Source organism: Humulus lupulus, chromosome 3, assembly GCF_963169125.1.
Source record: "Humulus lupulus chromosome 3, drHumLupu1.1, whole genome shotgun sequence".
In the NCBI taxonomy this organism is placed as follows: Eukaryota; Viridiplantae; Streptophyta; class Magnoliopsida; order Rosales; family Cannabaceae; genus Humulus; species Humulus lupulus.
The window spans coordinates 272,265,304-272,287,339 of NC_084795.1; the positions used below are offsets into that span (position 1 = coordinate 272,265,304).

Here is a 22,036-nt window from a genome sequence, read left to right on the forward strand (position 1 = left end):
AGAACCTACTACACTATGAATGAATATTTAAGATATTCAAACTCCTCTAACATTTGCATAGTATTAAAATAAAAGTTAGAGGCATACCTCTTGCAAACTGTTGCCAAAAAAGTTTCTTTGAAGTTCGTCTCAGCATATAAACACCTTTACAATGTAATAAGATATAATGAAAGTGAGTCAAATCCGAATTAAATAATTAAATAATAATGGAAAGAGTGAAAAATAAAATATAACTAAGGTATGAATGGTAATATTAAAAGTTTATATATATTTTGTTTTTCCAATTGAAAGTTGATATAAAGGTATGAATAATATTGACTTTACTTGTTGAATGTTGTTGAGTGTTTAACTTCTTTTTTCTTTTTTGAGGAAAGTAGAGTATTTAACTTTCACACCTTAAAAAAAATATGAGTTACTTAAAATCGACTCAAGTAAATGAAAATATGAAAAAATTATTCAATTAATAAGTGACATATATATGCATGAATAGTATTTAAAAATACATAAATGGCATTTGAATATATCATGGCACGTTTAGGCCCAGTGTAATAGAGTAACTTATTCAATAATTAACTCTAAATAATTCTGCTATTGTAAAAAGTATATAGCTGTAATATATATAAAAGTTTTATGTGCTTCCTAAATTATAATTTTAAAACAATGTAATAATATGTCTAGCTAGAGAATATATGACACTAGCTATATATTAAACTGCACCAATAATAAAAAATAATGTCAAAGATTACCTTATAACAATAATTCTTGATATAATATAATGATAATTTCCATCTCCAAGAGTCAATTCAATAAGAGATCGCTCATATGGATGAATGGTATGTCTCTTTGGAAAACTCTCCATGTAAGTCCTCAAAGGAGCTGCCAATTCCTAAAGACAGAGAAAGAAAGCAATATGTCAAAAAATTTACAGAAGAACCACTCTCCTTCCCTCTCAACCTCACCAACTACCAATATTTATGTAGAAAGTGCAAAACATATTACTATTCAGAGTATTTAATGGGTGATGATACTTTAAATTATAAATGACAAATGGAAGTTAAGAACAAACTTTCATCAGCGCATCAAGCTGCTTTGCACCGCTATTTCTCTCTCGCTTTGCAATGTTGGCAATGCCTATGTCATAAACAAGCTAGTTTAGCAGCAGGAGCTATAAACAGAGTTCCATCTAATCCCTTTATGTGCAGTTATGTCAACAAGAAACCACCCAAAACAATTACCCTTAGTTGGAGAAACTCTCTTGGCCTTCTTTATTGCTGAGTAAAGAATATCAAAAGATTGCATCACCATGGGCAGCTTTTGAAATGCACCAACTGTTTCAAGCTTCTCTGGTAATTTTTCCTAAATTAATAGCAACAGAATTACATGGACCATCACAGATTTATTATTTATGCAGGTCAAAAAGGAATAGCAAAGAAAAACAAGTATGAATAATCAAATCACAGAGAAAATTTAGGAAAAAAAGTGAATTTACTGACTCAATTCTTTCCTTCTTTGTTTATTTTTTCCTTTATAATGATACATACATGATACAATAGTATATATATATATATATATATGTAGAGAGTAAGGCACGCATATATGTAGGGATAAAGAGAAAGCTTAATGAAACTAAAGTACTAGAAATTAGTAATAGATTTAGACCAAGAAATCTTTAGTGGGACTAAGAATCATGGTACTAGAAAATCAAGTAACTGCTATAACATACAATTAAAAATCTCAGCACTAGAACAATCAAAACCATTTGAGCAATAAGGAATGAATTTTAATAGGTAAAAAAAGAAAAAGAGAATATATAAACTTTAGAATGAATGAATCACTAAGATGATCTTATCATTGATTCACTATAGCATCTGGTTATAACTATAGCATATATATAATTAGTCATCATGATTTGTCCTACGTGATGCATAAATTAAAGCAAGGCTTTTGGAATGATTATTCATTGAAATTTGGAGTGTCCCACTAAAACAATTCCAATTAGTACTAATATTAAGGCTAATTCTGAACCAAATCCATTTAAAAAATCTGCTTTCAAAACAATAGAAAAAATAAACAATATCTCATGATAGTAAATTAGTTTCCTAACAGAATATTACCTTCTATTGTTAAAAGAAATGACAGTTCCTCCATCCCTATTGCCAATAAACTATTGATTTAGTTCTTTCTAGAAAATGACATGAAAATAAAAACATCAATGGACAGTTGAAGTTAAAAAAAATAACCTACTATTATTATTTTTCATGAAACTGAACCTTTTAACCAGTAGGGGGTGCTGAAATGTATTCGATAAACAACCAGCCAAGAAGAAACAAAGAGAGAGACTATGAACCAAACTTGAAACCTGTTTAATCATAACTTGCAAGCTAGCTTCTCAAGTCCCATCCTCAATTTTCTGAAATTAGAAAGATTATACAGAAACAATTAGAAGAAAATTACTACACTTAACTTTCTTTGATAATATTTTCTCTAATTAATCAGCTAAACAACTACATACAAATATATTAGAGCATTAGATCATATATAAATCTTTATGATTATAGTTATTATATTAAAACTACCTATTCATGCTATTTTAGATCATATAACTATAAACCCAGCTACACAATTTATCATCCCTTTATGCTTTCTTTAGTTCTCAAGATTGCATATTAGAATCAATCAAGTTTTCCATAGTCTGTAGCAATACTATGGGAAGCAGCCATTGTGTAAAACTTCTCAGTAATTTCTAAAACCTGAAGACTAACAGAAGCACTCAAGTTTTCTTCCCAGAGCTCCTGAAAATGGTAAAGTTATTAGCCATCTAAAAATAAAATATGACTGAACAAATTCAGAATGGGGTTGAAGCTTCAAGAGACAAAAATTCCCCATTGCCATAAATTTCAATGCTCTTAGGGTGAAAATGTTCATAACCATTCAGCAGCAATGCAGATCACCATTAGAAAAATAAATTAAACTTAAATATAGGTCAACAGAACCAAGAGGCATCACAATGTCTCAAACTTCCTTTTGGATGTGCATTGTAAAAACAAGGATCAAGTCACCAGAACTATTATGAAAACAAAGTAAGATAAATGAAGTCAAAGAGTAGAAGCACGCATACCTATCAAGCCTCTGAGTTGTCCAGCCCCAACGAGCCACCAAGCCTCTGCGCCGTCCAGCCCCAACGAGCCCCCAAACCTCCACGTCCTGCCCAGCCCCTGCACCGTCGAGCCCAGACCCGAGACCCCCCCACCCGCCGTCGAGCCCAGCCCTCGAGCCATCAGTCGTTGCTGTCGAGCCCAGCCCCGAGCCACCAGTCGTTGCTGTCGAGCCCAGCCCCGAGCCCCCTGCTGCCGAACGACCCGACCCCGACCCCCTTGCCGCCGTCGAGAGAGAGAAAGAGGGCTTCAGAGAAGAGAGCTTCGGGGAAGATAGAGGGAAAAGAGGGGGGGAAAAGGAAGATAGAGGGGAAGAGGGAAGATGGAGCTCAGGGAAGATAGAGGGAAAAGAAGGAAGATGGAGGGAAAGAGGGAAGAGCTTCGGGGAAGATAGAGGGAAAGAGGGTTTCGGTTTTTATTTTATTTTAAAATTTTCTTATTTATTTAATTAAAAAATATATGATATCTAATATATAAATTCTTTTTAGTTAACACAATTTCTTTTTATTTAAATTAAAAATATTTTGTGTGTGACTGAAATAAATCCCAAATGTGTATTTTGACCCTATATTTTTTAAACAATGCGACAGTTTTAAGAACTTGCTTTGAGAGTCCTGAATACTCTATTAGGACTCGCAAAGCGAGTATTTAAAAGTCACCGTTCCTAATTTTTCAGCCCAAGTGTTTTTAGGACTCGCAAAGCGAGTCCTTAAAAAGTATTAAGGACTCCCAAAGCAAGTCCTTAAAATTGTTAAGTAAAACACTCATTTTTTAGCCCAGATTTTTTTAGGACTCACATATTTTTTTAGGACACTCATTGTGAGTCCTAAATTGTGTTTTTTCAGGACTCTCAATGAGTGTCCTAAAAACTCCATAAATATTTTTAAGGACTTGCATTTATGTGCGTGTCCTAAAAAAGTGTCCCGTAAAGGGTATTTTGTAGTAGTGACAGTTGATAGGATAAGTAAACATACCGTTATTATCTATTCTAGTCATATCATATAGTTGACCATAGGTCAATTCAATCTCAATTCTAAGTGGTTAGTATTCTAACTGATTGTATTATTTGAGTTCTTTGACTTGTTCGTTACTAGCTTACCCTACGGACTTGCCCATACTTACATCTTGGGAGATCGGTAGTATAATTGAGTGGGAGTGTTAATCATAGATACAAACATCTATAGCTTCTGATGAAGAAGTGAAATGATGGTTTCCTTTTAGTTTGGTTCAAGGTACAAAATGATAGAGATCTCATTTTAGTAATTAATATTAGTTTACTGAAATATCATTTACAAGGAACTAAGTGTTTTAAAGATAAAATACAATGATGGGTAAAATGATATATTAGTCCCATCTCATTGTAGACCGTCTATAGATGATTGAGTGACAATTATGGTTGTAACAATGGATAATTAATAGCGTATCTATATTTGTTATAGAGCGTTCTATGAATTCAAGAGTGCGATTCCGAGTCTTTAGTGGAGTCACGAGGAATTAATAAGTTAGTAAATTTTTATGTTAGATTTATGATAACTTATTGGAGCTTGATTTCATAGGCCCATGGTCCCTACTGTACCTTGGATAAAATCATCTAGATAGTCTCAATGAATTGATTTAATTATCAATTAGAATTATCAAAGTTGATCAGGTCAATTTCGAATAGTTTCATAGTGTTATGTAATTTTGAGAATAAAAGAGAAATTATGCCAGATTTATTAATTAAGATAAATTGGTATCTAAATTAATAAATAAGTTTAAATCAAGGTTCAAATTATAAATAATTAAATTGATAAAGGATTTGAATAATTATTTAATTAATTAAATCAATAGAAAATAATACAAGTCTTGATTTTAAGTCTAATGAGCTTATAATCAAATGAGAAATTCCACGGACCTAAAGCCCATGATAATTTCAACTTAGGGCTGATTATTGACTATTATTTTATTGCTTTTTTAATTAAATAAATGACCTAATTTAGTCTATAAAAGGAGTGTTAAGAGAGAAGTCAAAACAAAAGTTGAAACATAAGTTTCTGATAGGTTTTAGATTCTCTCTAAACATAAGTCATTTCTAAGCCTCAATTTTTCTATTCTTCTTCTATTTGTATCTATCTCATGTGTTGAGAATTGCCTACCCTAGTCTAGGTGATTCCAAGGATACTTTGGATGACTATGAAGAAAATTGAAGATCAGTTCAGTTTCTTGGTAATACTCTGCGACGGAAAGGATACAAGGGTTAGAGAAACTGAAGGAATGACTCATTCATTCCGCTGCGTATAATGTAAGTATTCTTATCATTATTTCTCTTTGAATTAAATTTTAGAAACATGTTCTAGGTTATCTCATATTAATTTGTTTAATATTAGATCTACATGAAAATAAATAAAGATCTTGTATAAGTTTCCCAACACCTTGCTCATCTCTAGCATCCATTGAGGCAGCACCAACCATGTCACATGCAACATCTCATGTAAACTCGCCTCATCTCTCTCCAATTAGCATGTCCAGCCGTGGTTCAGGTCTTGAAGGGGGCCACTCATCACACTCAGATTGTGTATCTCATGACCCTTAACCCACAACTGTTCAACCCGTTTCCACTCATGAGGGAGTACTTACTCATCACATGATAACCCGTGCTAAAGTAGAGATTTTCAAGCCTCAAATTTTTCTTAGTCAAGCACGAGAAGAAATATCTTTGGAAGAACCCAATAGTGTTGAGTCAGCTCTTAACCATGAAAGTTGGAGAAAGGCAATGCAAGTTGAATTCAATACATTGAAAGCCAATGAGACTTGGACATTAGTGCCACCTTCAGACAGCTACAACTTAGTTGGAAACAAGTGGGTATTTAGAGTTAAACGAAATTTTGATGGAAGTTTTCAAAGATTCAAAGCGCGACTAGTGGCAAAAGGATTTCATCAAAGGCTTGAGATTGATTTTGGCGAGACTTTTAGTCTAGTTGTACACCCTGAATATCCACATGCACTTTGTTGAGCTAGAAAACGGCCTAAATTGATCTGCCACGTGTCAACCGTCCACCTGGAGCTGTTTGTTACGGTCCCTTAAACAATTATCCCGAGCTGATGGATCATTTAGCCGCTCATCGCTTGGAGCCATTGTGTCGACATAGTAGAAGCCACGAGCTAGCGCCACATTAAGCTCATGGTGCATCAGAGGTCTGACATACCCCCAGATCCTTGTAAAGTAAACCACGCAATATAAACGTGCGTATACCAGACATCACGTGTCTGTTCTATTCCTGAATTCGCGGATACGCAATATAAACGTGCGTGTTCAGACATCCCACACCTGATTTGGGCCATGCGGCCCATTGCCCATCTTTACCTATTGATTAGACCACACTTCACCGTAATATAAAATGTAAATATAAATCATTGATGTAAGAGAGGTGATGTTAGGGGTCAAAAGGATCACAGGATGACCCCAACCCTTACCTGGGGATCAATCTCCTATAAATACCGAAACCCTGGATAGTGCAAAGGGTTGGATTCTTCTTGTAAAGCAAATACTTTGTAAGAAATAGTAAGGATATAGATCAATAATATTGACTGGTGGACTAGGGGGATTTTAACATCCGAACCACCTAAAAAAGGAGTGACCATCTTTCTTTGCAATTAGTTTCCACATTCTGGATTGTTATAATTTTCATATTACGGTTTATCAATCAGTACTAATCCATCCTATTTATTCATATAATTTACTGTTGGTGAAAAACCGCGTCAACACTAGTAATAATTGTCCTTACCTTAGCTGCTTCAAGAGGTTGGGACATAAAGCAATTAGATATAAACAATGCATTCTTAAATGGAGTGTTGGAAGAGGATGTTTTCATGGCTCAACCACATGGTTTCGAAGAAGCAAATAAAGAGAACTTTTTCTGAAAATTGAACAAATAACTCTAAATTTGAAGCAAGCATCAAGAGCATGGTTTGATAGGTTGAAAAACACACTAATTTAGTGGAACTTCAAGACCTCAAAGGCAGACATGTCTCTGTTCTTTTACAAGTTAGAGAAAATTATAATTTTGGTCCTAATCTATGTGGACGATATAATCGTCACAGGAAATGATGGCAGCAAGATGAAGAGTTTTATCTCTGAGTTGGACAGGCGGTTTACATTGAAGGATCTTGGACCTCTTCACTTCTTTCTTGGTATTGAGGTTTGTAGAGATGAATCAGGTATTTACTTGACACAAACAAAATACATAGAAGATCTGCTCAAAAGAGCAAATATGATTGGTTCAAAAGTCGTGTCCTACTCCCATCACTGTAGGAAAGCCTATGTCACTTACTGATGGAGAAGAGATGCACAATCCTAATGTATACAAGAGCATTATCGCTGCACTATCTATGCTATACTCGGCCTGACATAACATATGCAGTCAACAAATTTAGCCAGTTCCTGTTAAAGCCAACCACGGTGCACTGGAGTGGTGCTAAAAGAGTTTTGAGGTATTTTAAAGGGATTATGGATCATGGACTTCACATCATTTGCAGCAATAAGCTAAGCATTACAAGCTTCTCTGATGCATATTGGGCATGCTGCCTTGACGATAGGCGATCTGTTATAGGTCATTGCATGTCATGGTCGTCAAAGAAGCAGGCAGTAGTTTCAAGGTCCAACAGAGAGTCGGAATATCGAGCTCTAGCTCATGTTGTTGTCAAAATATCTTGGATAGAATAACTCTTGAAAGAACTCGGTTTTCCACTCATAATGCCATCTCAATTACGTGGTGTGACAACATCAGTGTCAGTGCCCATGCATCAAATCCTATATTTCGCACACGTACCAAACATATAGAGATTGATGTTCACTATGTCAAAGACAAGGTTCTAAAGAAGGAACTTGAAGTTAGATATATACCATCACACTACCAAGTTGCTGATACTGCTTAACAAAAGGATTGCCATAGGCCAGATATGCATTTCTTATTAGCAAACTCAGAGTGAGATCCTCACCCTTTCGTTTGAGGGAAAGAGTGAAGAAATAGAAAATTGCTCTGCTGCAATATCTTGTGGTCCCTGCCATAACAGTTTTCATCACAATGAATTTAGCTTTTCATTATTGTGTGGTCCAGTACTATTTAGTTACAATTATGTTATGATCATTAGGATATGATTTGTTAGAATATTCTTATTTATTCTTTTTGTTATTTTGCTGACAACTGTAATGAGCCAAGCGCCTCTTTTCTCTCCCATGTAATTCATTCACCATAAATACAAAGCTCTGGCTCATATCAACAGTGAGCTGAGATTTATCAATTTTGCCATTTCTTTCTTTTTCTAAGTAAAGTAGTGTCGAACAACTCACAACAAAAAAAACTAAAAATACTATCACAGAGGGGAACAACAAACTCAATCCAACATAAAACACAATACATTTTATAATACAATATGTAAAATGGGGGATTCGCATCCCCAATCTTGAGTAAAAGTCCCAAGGCTCCCGCCACCCCTCCTAAGGGTAATGGGCAAGAGATGCAAATATTCGAGCTCTCAAAGGACATACGAAAGTGACTTGAAGGAACACCATAATCTTAGTAGTTTATTTAATTTGCATACCCAACCAACTATATTGTGCCGTACGTACGTGATAGTATATACAAAAATAATGTTAAAGAAAAAAACGACCTAAACCTAATACTAACCAATTAGGTGCATCATATTGTGAATGAATGTACTAGAAAAAGCAACCCAATCGGTACTAATCCAATACGAATTAAAAAGAATTCCACTTTTACATGAAAATTCATATAATTTAACGTTTTAAAAACACGACCTCATAGATTATATTATAGTATTGTTTGTTAATCATAAAATAAAACCGACAAACCAATCACCTAATTTGTGGTCCCCGGCTTAACAATCAACTTTCCACACCCTAAAACTCTAGCCACTACTTAAGTTAAGCTACTTATAATCTATGCATAACTTTTAGAAATTGATATTATAATGTATGTACTGAATTATATAAACATATATATATATATATATATAAATTTATATGTTAAAAGTGTAAATGTGTGGATTGTGGACCTAAAACAGCTGCGTGTAAAAAATTTCTAGTGAACAAAGGAAACAAATATTATTAAAGGGAAAATGCCTTTATACTTAACCAAGGCAGCCAGTGGCACATAATGTGGGAACAAATAAAATGTATTAATTAAATGAAATATTAACTAATTAATAAAAATTATAATTATAATAAAAGAATAGTAATAGTGTGAAGTGGAAGCTGATGTTGAGTGATGTAGAGAGCCACTTGATGGAAACCCCCACCAACTAGGCCTCACTCACTTTCAGGCAAATTGCCTAAAAGAAAAAAAAAATAGCTTTCATCTATTCTAAACACTTTACAATATTTATACCTAAAACTCAACTATAATTTCAATTTATATCAGTTGGAAAAATGAGATAAAGGGTTTTGTCCCTTTTTAATTTTTCTTTTATTATAAATATTTAATATCATTAATGGTTTGTTTATAGGGGCCAAATATTCAAACTGCAGAGTCAGGGAGAGTTCTGTTTGGTATTGTTTTCAGTTTTTTATTTTCAAAGTTGTGTTATCAGAATTGAGAACAAAAAACTGTTTTTGTAGTTTTCAAAAAACCAGAGGTATTTGAATAATGTTTTCTAAAAACAATATTTTACTTTTATTTTATTAAAATTTTAAATAAAAAATTAACAAATATATTTACAAAGAGAAAAATATTTTAAAAGTTTGTAATAAATAATGAGATAAAATAATTTGAAAAAAATGATGAAAAATAAGAAGTGAGAAAGTAAGGAGAGAAAAATTGAAGAAATAGAAAATGAGAAGAGAGAAATTGATCCAAGAAAAAATAAGAGAGAATGTGATGAGAAAGAAAGTGGAGAAAGAGAAGTAAGTATAGAGGAAATGGGGAGAGAGAAAAAATGATGAGAGAGAAAATGAGGAGAGAGAAAGTAATGTGAGAGAAAGTGAAGAGAGAGAAACTAATGACAGAGAAAATGATGTGACAATAAATGATATTAGATAATAATAATTAAAAAAGTGATGTGATAAAAAAAAAGATAGACAAAAAAAATTTGAGAACAACCGAAAACAACTTTTTGATGTTCTCAAAATTTTCTGTATTTATAACTTTGATTTTAAAAACTGTTTTTTGAAAACAAATTGAGGTGTTTGGCGTTATTTTCAAAAAACAGTTTTTAGTTTTTAAAAATAAAAAACTGTTTTTTTAGTTAAGGTGTCAAATACCTTCTAAGCTTTTGTCCCAGTGTCATAATCTCTCAAAATAGAGACGTCATTTTTTTTCAGTGTTTTTTTCTTTTTAAAGACGTCAAAATCCTGTATATACGTTCCAACTACTAGCTAGAATAAAAAAAAAAGTTATTTGAATTGTTCATGAACGTATCATAAACAACCGAAAGATATTAGTAAATGCTTTTCTTTTTTAAAAAAATTATTAAAGGTTAATCCAAATATCTTATAATTTTTTGTTTATACTTTTTTTGGACTCTGTATTTTATTCCATTATCTGTTTGGACCTTGTGTTTTGACAAATTACTTTTTGGATCCTATGTTTTGTAAAATAGAACCTAAACTCAATTTTGATGAAGAGAAAATTGAATATAACAACATAGTTTTTAAGCATAATGATTTTATTTTTGTTCTGAATTGTTAGTTTGGTAAATTATTTGTGATTTTAGTTGAGAAAACATTGACCGAAATCAGGTTTAGAGTTCTATTTTAACAATTTTACAAAATATAGGGTCTAAAAAATAATTTGTCAAAATACAGAGTCCAAACAAGTAATGAGACAAAATATGGAGTCCAAAAATTTATAACCCTACAATTTAATAGAATTTTGAGCGTTTCGAAACGATATTGTGTATTCTTTACAAAGTAAACTTTTATTTATTTTTGTTGAAAATATATTCTTCTTTTTTTTGTCTGAACCCTACATTCATATTTTAATTCCAAAATATCATCACATTTACGTTCGATATAAACCACATAATAAAGCCCAGACAACAATAACGTCTGAGAATCGTTCAACAAAACAATTCAGAATAAGGTATGTGATCATCACTACTTAAAAAAAAAGCCTCGAATGGAGAAACCATAGTTTTTTTTTATCATGGTACCTAAGTGCATCGATTTTAGACCAACAAAGAAGTATATGTAAAAAAATATCTTAAATCAATGTCAACTTTTTTTTTACTATATGGGTAATATATATTATATAAAATTTAAATTTATATATATAGGAATTTTTTTTAGGTAAGGACAACACTTGTGCTTCTACTGTAGGAGTATTTTTTTTTTTTTGTACTTCCCAATTTATTTTATTTGATGACATACGTTATATAGTTATAACAAACATCCTGTTAATTTTTGAGAAATTTCGAATTATTTATAGAGCCGAAATCAGAGCTCAAATAGTCAGTTGTACTCGTGTTTGATTTTTACTATACGAGTAGAAATCAGAATATTTGAATTCTGATTTCAATACTATAAATTCATCAGAATTTCTTGAAATTTGTCGCGATACTTGTTATAACTATAATGTACGCCATCGTGCAAAAAAAATTGGGTTATAATTTCTTCAAGTGATGAAAATTGAAAACGCTCCTACACTAGGAGCAAAAATATGCCCGTACCTAAGAAGTTCTCTATATTTATATGTATATATATAATATATATTAGGGACAAACAACATGCAATGCATGTTTACTTAATTTTATTTAGAAAATTTATTAATTATTTTTATTAAGTTTTTACAATTGTCATATCAATTTTAAATAAATAAACAATATTATATATAAAAGAATGATATAAACATATTAAAAGAAAAATTCAACCAAGACATTGTTTATGGATTTTTTTTAAAATAATACGAAAATATTTTAGATCACAAACTACCATATATAAGGTAGAAAATATTCATGATATTATTCAAATCACACCTCAATGATTGGAGAAGAAATTTCTTTATTCTTGATAAAAGATAAATGTTATTCTATTTTCTTATTTAGTTACACAGTCATACTATTTGTACACACGACACTTATATATAATGAATTTATTGTATATTATATATTATAATAATAATAATAATATTTTATAACATCTCAATTTATATTAATATATATAATTATTAAATATCTAGTTCTTTTTACAAATTAAATATCTAGTGTTGTATTAAATATTGTTATAATAATATTTTAAAATATTTAAATTTATATTAATATAATTAATAAATATCTAGTAAAATTTTATAAAAAGTAAAATTATATATATTATATGTTATATATTATTATAATAATGATGTTTATAACATTTGAATTTATATTAATATAATTAATAAATATCTAATAATATTTTATAATATTTGAATTTATATTAATATAATTAATAAATATTTATTTTTAATTAATTTTAAAAGTATATTTCATTAAAGTTAACAAACAAACGTAAAAATTAAGAATTTATATTTTATATATATATAGATATTACCAAAACCGAAATATATACCTCCAAATTAAAGCTAAGAATACTCTCAAATCTGAAAGAATATTATTTTAGTAAACTTTGTTGGGGAATGAATTATTAATCCCACCAAAACTGACGTCGATATGCTGCATGGATTAAAGACCCTTGCCCAAACTGTTTTATTTATTCGTGAATTTTGATAACTACATAACACCTTAAAATAGAAATATATTTATATATATAAATATAGGGGAATTTTTTTTATAGGAGCTTCACTTTAAGTCCTGATGGTAAAGCTCTCAGTGTTCACAACTCATGAATAGCTTTCGGCGCGATTTTTTTTTATGACCGTGTATATTGTAGCTATTTATGGCATCCTGCAAATTTTCAGAAAATTCCAAATAGTTTACAATACCGAAAACTAGGTTCATACATGTTGTTGCACGCGTGACTAATTTTTTTTATGCGCGTGGAAAGCAACATATTTGAACCTAGTTTTCGGTACTATAAACTATTCGGAATTTTCTGAAAATTTGCAGGATGCTCTAAATAGCTATAATATACATGGTCATAAAAAAAAAACCACGCCAAAAATTGTTCAGAGATCGAGAAATAGTAAAAGCTCTACCGGTAGGGCTTAAAGTGAAGCTAATAGGAGAATTCCCCTATAAATATATTTAAACTAAAAGTTACGATTAATTATTATAGCTAAAAATATTATTTTGCCTAAAAGAGTAGAGCACTCTCAATGGGTGATCTAAAATAACTAAATATGTAAAATTATATTAAAAAGTACTAAAATGAGTCTCCAATAGATATTTTATCCTTAAAATATTTTTATCATAGTACATAGCTATATTTATAAGACACTATTCATCTATATAAACATATAATATTAATTTTTTATATTCTCTCGTATATTATTCATAAAAGCTATGTATATGCTCTTCTCTCTTTTTCTTTCTCTTTTTATATATTTATATATAGTTATATACCTAGTAAATGAGTTTTATTTATATTTTATAATATTATTATATTTTATTTTTTAATAAGGTTTTATTGTTATTTTTTATTTTATTTTAGCACAGTATTACATATACATTATATTTATATCTCTTTTATATAAAAAAATGTGTAGACAATAAATTATTTTGGTTTTAAGAGTTTGTAACGATAATAGAATATTATAAATATTTAATGGAATATATTTTTAAAATTAACTAAAAATAGATATTTATTAATTATATTAATATAAATTCAAATATTATAAAATATCATTATTATAATAATATTTACTATAAGATTACATAGATAATAATTATATTAATATAAACTCAAATTCAAATGTTATAAAATATCATTATTATAATAATATATAATACAAAACAATACTTATATTAATATAAATTTAAATATTATAAAATATCTTTATAATAATATATAATTCATAATCTGAATTTTTATTAAGACATTATCATTTATGTTTAAAAATGTTATCATATTATATATATTTAAAAAAAATTATAAACAATGCTTTGGTTTAATTTTTCATTTAATATGTTTATGTCATTTTTTATATATAATATTTTTTATTTATATGATAATGATACAAATTTAATAAAATAATTAATAAATTCTATAAATAAAATTAAATAAAGGTGGATTGCATGTTGCTTATATCTAGTATTATAATATAATTATGTGATATGATATATGAGTAGATATTATAAATATTAAAAGATATAAGGATATTATTGATGGTTAAAGAAAATATTTAAAATAAATAAAAAATATAGTATTTAAATGATATAGAGAAGCTGACGTATGGTATAATGTAAAAGTTAGAAGTAAAATAGAAAAATGTGTATTTTGTGAATGTATTTTAAATAATGGAGTAAAGCACCCATTGGGAGTGCTCCATTATTCAAAAATTTCTTCTTATCATTTCTTCTTTTATGCTTTTAAAACTTTTTTTAAAAAAAAAATCCTTAAAGTCTAGTTAGAATATAACATTTTAGAAGTGTTTTACAATTTGGATATACTTGCATTTTAAAGTTGTTTAATTAATAATTAACATAACGAGTATATATAAACATATATATATATATATATATGGTTTTAAAATTTGAAATGCATATACAAAAAAAAAAAAGGTTATGTACGTATACATACAACTCAAAGATCTTTTTAAAGAATGAAGAGAAGAGAAGAAGAAAGAAATCCTTTCAAGAATTAGTAACTTTAAAAATAGGGAAATTTGCGGCATAAATACTTATTTTGTTCATTTTGTTGCTAATAAGTACCCAAATTTTAAAAATTGCGGCATAAATACCTAATTTTTAAAAATTGCGGCATAAATATCCATTTTGTTCATTTTGTTGCTGATAAGTACCCAATTTTTAAAAATTGCTGCATTAATACTCAAACTTCCACTTTTTAGACTTTGCCGTTGGTACCCACTTAACAGAGTACTATTAAGGACACGTGTACTGTCCTGATAATTCTTCTTTTTTTTCACCTAATTAATTAAGAAAATACATAAAACTAATTAAAATAAAAATTAGTACTCTAAATTCTTACAGACAGATGACATCTGATAGTAAGTACTCTAAAGTTTCCTCTTGGACTTTTTATCGGGCTAAAAATAAAGCTAGACACATTATTGATGGTACTTATTGTGTCCTTAATTAATTAGGTGAAAAAAAAGAAGAATTATCAGGACAGTACACGTGTCCTTAATAGTAACTCTGTTAAGTGGGTACCAACGGCAGAGTCTAAAAAGTGGAATTTTGAGTATTAATGCAGCAATTTTTAAAAATTGGGTACTTATTAGCAACAAAATAAACAAAATGGGTATTTATGCCGCAATTTTTAAAAATTGGGTACTTATTAGCAACAAAATAAACAAAATGAGTATTTATGCCGCAAATTTGCCTTAAAAATAATATGCTTTTAACATAAAAGCAGTAAGCGCTTTCCTCAAAATTAAAAATAATATCAGAGTTCAGTTTAGGTAAAGATTTAAAAAGTTATTAGAACCCACTTATTTTTGTAAAAGATGCTAAATTGATGAGAATATATATGAATTATATATATTTGTGTGTTGTTTATTTTAACTTTTAATTTAGTACATTGACCTAATTCAGGATCAAAAGATTTAATTATTTAATAAAAATTATTACATTCTTGATTTTTTTTTAATATTTACGTGTTCTCATAAATGTACAATAAGTAACCTTAACTCGATCGGGGATACATATTCTATATATATATATGGTCTAATTAATCTAAACCGAAAATTTTAATTGTTTTATTTTTCTTACGTATTAATTACCTATATATATATATAAATAAATTAATAAAAGCGAGAAAGTGCATTCGTTTCGTTCTATATAGGATAGGTAGCTAAAGCCAAGGGAGATGAGATGATAGAAAATCCAACAAATTTAGGAGAGTGGTTTTCTCTTTATAGAGAAAAGACAGCAATATATTAGTTTGTCCACTGACATGCATTATTCTTTGTTATAGGATGGGCTACATTTGCCAAAATTGGCTGGGCACCATATATATATAATTCAACAAAACACAATTTATATTTATTATATGTCTTTATTTGTTACCTCTTTGAATTATTTTTCATTAGTTTTGACTGCTTTTTATTATGAACTTTATGTTTAATATCAAGCATACAAAGCGAATCTAGTCTAACAAGCTAAGCTATCTATTTTTACTACGTACGTACTATGTATATTGTCACAAGAGTTAATTAAATGTCGATTGACCCCGCTTTAAAAAGTATGGTAATATATATATATATATATATATATGTGTGTGTGTAAGATATATTTCAGTCGTACGTGATTACAATTAAAAAGCCAAATATATTCGATTCATGTATATATGATTTTTGTTTACATATATTGTTGATCTAGATCAATGGCCAAAGATATTGTGGCTTATGAGATTTTTGGCCGAAAGATTATTAGTCTATGTATATATATATATAGATAGTGTCTTGTAGATAAAAACCTTTTATATACTTTTAATTAAGAAAAATTTCTACTGATGAAGACAAGCTTATTATATGTGTGTAGTGTTGAGGCATTTGTTTCAATAGTATTGTTTGGATTAACATGGCTGAATTTTAAGAGGAAGAAGAGGAGCATCTACCTCTTTGTGACATGTAGCTATTCGGTGTTTGAAATATCATCTTTGTTATGATATCATCTCTATATCAAAACTATATATATATATATATATATATATTAGGCGCCCCTTTTGTTTGAGAGATAATGGAGTAAAAAGAAATTCAATTTCATTCATTTTCTATAAATAACATTTCAATTGAATGAATTTTTCACTATTTTTGGTGGAATAATTATTTTACTCGATCTCTAATTTGTTACTCATCTCACTTGTATCGAAGAAAACTTATGACTGGCCCAAGCATATCAGCATTATTCCTATGGCACTCTATTATTATTAATGCCTCCATAATCATTAATTAATTATTTAACTTCTCCACCCCTTAATTAAGTTTTCGTCTCTCTCGGATTTGATAGCCTTTAAGATGAGAATGGTTTCCCTTTTTATCCATAAAGAATGTATAAAATTCTACTTTCTGTTTTGTTTTTTGACCAACTTTTCTTTTTTGTTTTTTCTAATAACAAGCCACTTACACGTTCGAGAGTAAAACTTAAAAAAAGACAAATATTAAATATATTGTAAAGCAAACCTATGCATATATGTTTTAAAGCTCGAAAAGCATATATATATGTGTGTCTCTTTTAATTATATTTTGTCAAATCATTATTGCAAATATATTACTTTTAAAAAAGAAATATATACATGGTATTGTAATTTTGAAGAGATAATGTGTTCGATGAAAAGCAAAGAAAAAGATCCCCAGAAGAAAATATCTGAGTCCTAAAAATCAAGGCTTCTCTATATAATAAAATAAGTACAAAAAAATGTTAAATATCCGTACGAGATATTCTATGGCTTAAAAAAATATTATTACAAAATTATTATCTCTTTCCACACCATTGACATCTCTATATATATATATTTCGGAGAATTCTCATATGGGGGCTTCACATTAAGCCTTACCAGTGGGGCTCTCAGTGTTCTCGACCCATGAATAGTTTTCGGCTGGATTTTTTTTTATGACTGTATATTGTAGCTATTTAGGGCATCCTGCAAATTTTCAGAAAATTCCGAATAGTTTACAGTACCGAAAACTATGTTCAAACATGTTGTTGCACGCGTGACTAATTTTTTTCATGCGCTTGGAAAGCAACATGTTTGAATCTAGTTTTCGGTACTATAAACTATTCAGAATTTTCTGAAAATTTGCAGGATGCTCTAAATAGCTACAATATATATGGTCATAAAAAACCGCGCCGAAAACTGTTCAGAGGTCGAGAAATAATGAGAGTCCTACCAATAGGGCTTAAAGTAAAATCCCAGTAAAAAGTTGTCCTATGTATCTTTATTTGTGTCGTCTTTAATTGATGTTAACATATTGGGATGGCTTTTTGTGTATAGAGACCTGTAAATCAATTTCATTTGAGAAAAACATCAGGAGAGTTAGATCGATCTTAATGATCAGGTATCTCATAAAGTAATTTTTTTTATTTATTAAAATAAAAAGGAAAATTTTACAAAATATTTTGCTTTTACGATTGATGTGTGTATATGATTTATAAATCAAACAATTTATTAAATACTTTTAGTTTTTCTTTTCAACCAACAACCCGCAAATTCGAGTACTCCATAGTGTAATCAGAGCGCACTTGGCCCTTTTATCCAATTCAAAACGTTTCTTGTTCCTTTTTTGTTCTCTTTACACCTCTTATGATTATTGGGGCTATGGTTTTTAAAATAGTTTTTCTTTTTCTTTTCTTTATCATTGGAAATAAATATATAATGACAAATTAATGACTTTCATTATGTCCTGTTTGGAATAACTTTTAAAAAAGCTATCTGAAAAAATTAGACAATAATGGTGTTTGGTAAACAGTCAGAAAACAACTTATTGAAGATTTGATGCAGAAGCTACAACTATAAGCTAAAGTTGTCAAAACCTAACTTTTAGCTTTTTCTAAAAATAAATTTTTGAAAAAGTTTTACAATTAACATATATATTACTACAATAAAAATATTTAAAAAAAATTAATATTATAATAAATTAAACAATATTTAATTCTTAAATATATTTTTTCGAAAAATATTTTTATAATTTATATTTATTAGATATTATTTTATTTTAGTAAGTTTAAATTAACAAACCACTTTAATTTAGAGTTTATTATACGCTATAACATTATTTTTCGTATCTCATAGTATTTTAAATTATAATTTATTAAAAATTTATCAATGTCATGTTTTAGAAAAAAAATGAAAATGAAAATAATTAAAGACATAAAAAAAAATGAGAATTTTGATATAACTTAAGTTTTACATATTTGATTATATCATGAACAAAATTATAATACTATCATCTTTATAATTCGAATCTTAGCTACATCGACTAGTTATAATATATATACACAATAATATTTATTATATTATATAATATAATATTTTTGTTTATGATCACTTTAATAGTCTCTTGTCAAAAATATATTTAATTTAAACATGTAAATTTGTTTAAATAAAATAAATATGACATTCTAATACAACTTTTCCAACTCATAGCACTTTAAAATCTGTAATTTACAAAACACTCAATAATTTTTTCCCACAACACAGCTGCAATTGTTTTTTCCCTACAGCACAGCTACAGCTGTTTTTCCCCACAATACAATTGTACCAAACTGGTTCTTAATGTGAAACTGTTGGGGTCGAGTAGTGAACAAAAAAAGATAATTTATAAGAGATATTCAAAGCTTTTCTTCTATTCTTTTTTTAAAAAAAAAGTTCAAAGCTTCTATTTTGGAAGAGAGTCATGTTGATCATTTACCTATAACTCTTCTTAAATATTTCTAAACAAAACAATTATTAAACGATGAAATTAATTAAGAGCATATAAGTATATATGTTTCATTAAAAACCTCATAAAGAATTTTTTTTTTCATAAAATTAATGAGTTCATATACTAGCAATAATTTGAAGTGATAAATTAATATTTGAACACTTGGCTACACCGCTTTGCTCGTGTTTATAATGTTAGAAGTTACTCTAAATAAAAATTTTACATTATCTTTTAAAATACATAATAAAATCTATTTTACAATATATTATATATCATACTCCGATTTTTATAGATCATTTAAAAAAAATCTTTTAAAAAATATTTATTTAAAATAGAAATGTGTATGTGAGAGAGAGGAAGATCGAGGAGTAAAAATTGATTAAAAGAAGCTTTGAAGGATGAATAGTATCATGACAATAATTAATCATTGGGAGTGTTCTAAGAATGAAATCAGGATACAATATTGTGGACTCGTAATTTTTATTCACATAAAATATATTTATAAAAATTAAATACAGATATAATATGTAATTATATAAATGACAAGTCAAAATGTAAAAATTAAATAAAAAATACACAAGAAAAGTATATGATAGTAAAAATTATATACAAAAGAACTGACCTTCTGTGTGTGGGTTAACTGCATCGATCATGGCCAATATACCTCAAAGTGTATTTGTTATTAATTTTTAGTAGTAACTAAATTTTCATAATGCAAAAGAATTAAATTCTTAAAACGATATATGATGATGTGATCGATATTGCCTCCATCAAAGAAAAACTCACTATTAATATATATATATATATAATGTATACAAAGCGTCATTGATTAAACTTTAGACATATAAATTTCAATCTGTCGCTCTTTGCTTTTGACAGAATTTCAACCACTGCCTCATACTTTATCACTCCTTTAGATTATGTCCCCTATCCCATATGTGTGCGTATATATATGGAAGCTTCTTTAATTTTTTTTTTTTTTATAATAGTGTACATTATAGTTATAGTATGCATTCACCAATTTTTAAGAAATTTTAAATAATTTACTGTGTTGAAATCAGAGTTCAAGTAGTTAGTTTTTCACGTGTATAAAAAAAGCACGCGTGAAACTGATTATTTGAACTCTGATTTTGACATCGTAAATTATTCAGAATTTTTTTAAAATTAGTAGAAATCTACTTGTTATAATTATAATGTACGTCATCATGCAAAAGAAAAATTAGTTATAATTTTTTTAAATGCCGAAAATAAAAAATGTCTTACCATATAGACAAAAGTAATGTACCAACCTAAAAATTTTCATATATATATTTATATAATTCAAGGAATAGTCTTTATCACATTAATTGGTTTTCCGTTCTCTGAACAGTCTCAAGCTGAAAATTACACGTTCGTTTTTTTTTTTGGCTTAATTAGATATATGTCAAACTTTCGATATCATCAATTCCTCGAACTAAAAATATTTATACTGATCATAACATCCCTAGCTTAAAATTCAAAATACTCCTTCCACTTGTTACAAACTTATAATTTTATTATAATTCCAGTTTTGGACATTAAATTTGTATTTTATTATGAATTATTATTTCTAAAGATAACATTGTAATTATGGTATATTATTATTATTATTATTATTGTTGATATTGTTGTTCATTTCATATAATTAATTAAACTAGCAAGAGCTGTGATCTGTGTAATTTTCTAATTAAAAACTTAATCTCAAAAGGTGTAATTTAACCTTAATTAAGGTATATTTCTCTAGAAGAAACTAACGTTCCTATAAGTTTAACCAACATATCACATGCATAAATATTTTTTTCTTATTATGACAAAATGTTTTGGCATTTCTTGCACGGAGCTTTACTCATTAACTTATTCTCAGAATGTTAATTTCCTTCGTACTTTTTTTATCATTTTCACTTATATTGCATCTTTCTAAATAAAGCAACGTTTGTATTTTGCTATTATTTTTTATGCTGATTTTTTTTGTTTTTATTTAACGAATTGTTTGAAGTCAATTCGTGTAGAATTATCTTTTTGCTTGTAAATGCATCTTTATAACTCAATGTAGGATTGTTTTTATATCAGGTGCTTTCTTATTAATTTAGTCGGTCAATGCTTTGTATAAAATTTTCTTTGCTATAATTACATATAGGAATACTATTCCTCTATGACGTTTTATATATATAATACTATATGTGAGTGTAAATCTAGTTGGATTTCGCTTATAATTAACATTTTGATCTTTCCCAGTGTTAATTTCTATACAGAAGATCATCATATACATATATATAAAACAAGTCTGTTACATGAATATATATATATATATCAAAATGAAACTAATTAATAATTCTATATATAAGAAAACAGTTATATATATATGTCGACATGTATATCCTAACTAGATTG

The 22,036-nt window shown here is 28.4% G+C and overlaps 1 protein-coding gene across 4 annotated transcripts; it reads right to left on the reverse strand.

The window, feature by feature from the left end:
• Positions 1–727: 727 nt before the first annotated feature.
• Positions 728–3,331, reverse strand: LOC133821657 (uncharacterized). Of its 4 annotated transcripts, XM_062253822.1 has the most exons (6): positions 3,119–3,331; positions 2,577–2,792; positions 2,348–2,410; positions 1,236–1,356; positions 1,067–1,131; positions 728–886 (listed from the first exon to the last, which is right to left on the reverse strand). In XM_062253822.1, the coding sequence occupies exons 3-6, from the start codon at positions 2,369–2,371 to the stop codon at positions 743–745; spliced, it is 354 nt and encodes a 117-aa protein (XP_062109806.1). In that variant the 5' UTR covers positions 2,372–2,410; positions 2,577–2,792; positions 3,119–3,331; the 3' UTR covers positions 728–742. The 4 variants fall into 4 exon arrangements, with proteins under 4 accessions (XP_062109806.1, XP_062109805.1, XP_062109807.1 ...); XM_062253821.1 differs by lacking the exon at positions 2,577–2,792 and having other exon boundaries at positions 3,119–3,330; XM_062253823.1 differs by lacking the exon at positions 2,577–2,792 and having other exon boundaries at positions 2,360–2,410; positions 3,119–3,323.
• Between the last annotated feature and the right edge of the window lie 18,705 nt (positions 3,332–22,036).

Bases quoted from the DNA above. Each gene is read 5' to 3' on its own strand.
- LOC133821657 (XM_062253822.1), bottom strand. From the start codon at position 2,371: ATGATTAAACAGGTTTCAAGTTTG. The intron at 1,357-2,347 runs GTTCATAGTCTC...CTATTAATTTAG, and splicing joins TTAAACAGGTTTCAAGTTTG to GAAAAATTACCAGAGAAGCT. The intron at 1,132-1,235 runs GTAATTGTTTTG...TTTATGACATAG, and splicing joins GAGAGTTTCTCCAACTAAGG to GCATTGCCAACATTGCAAAG.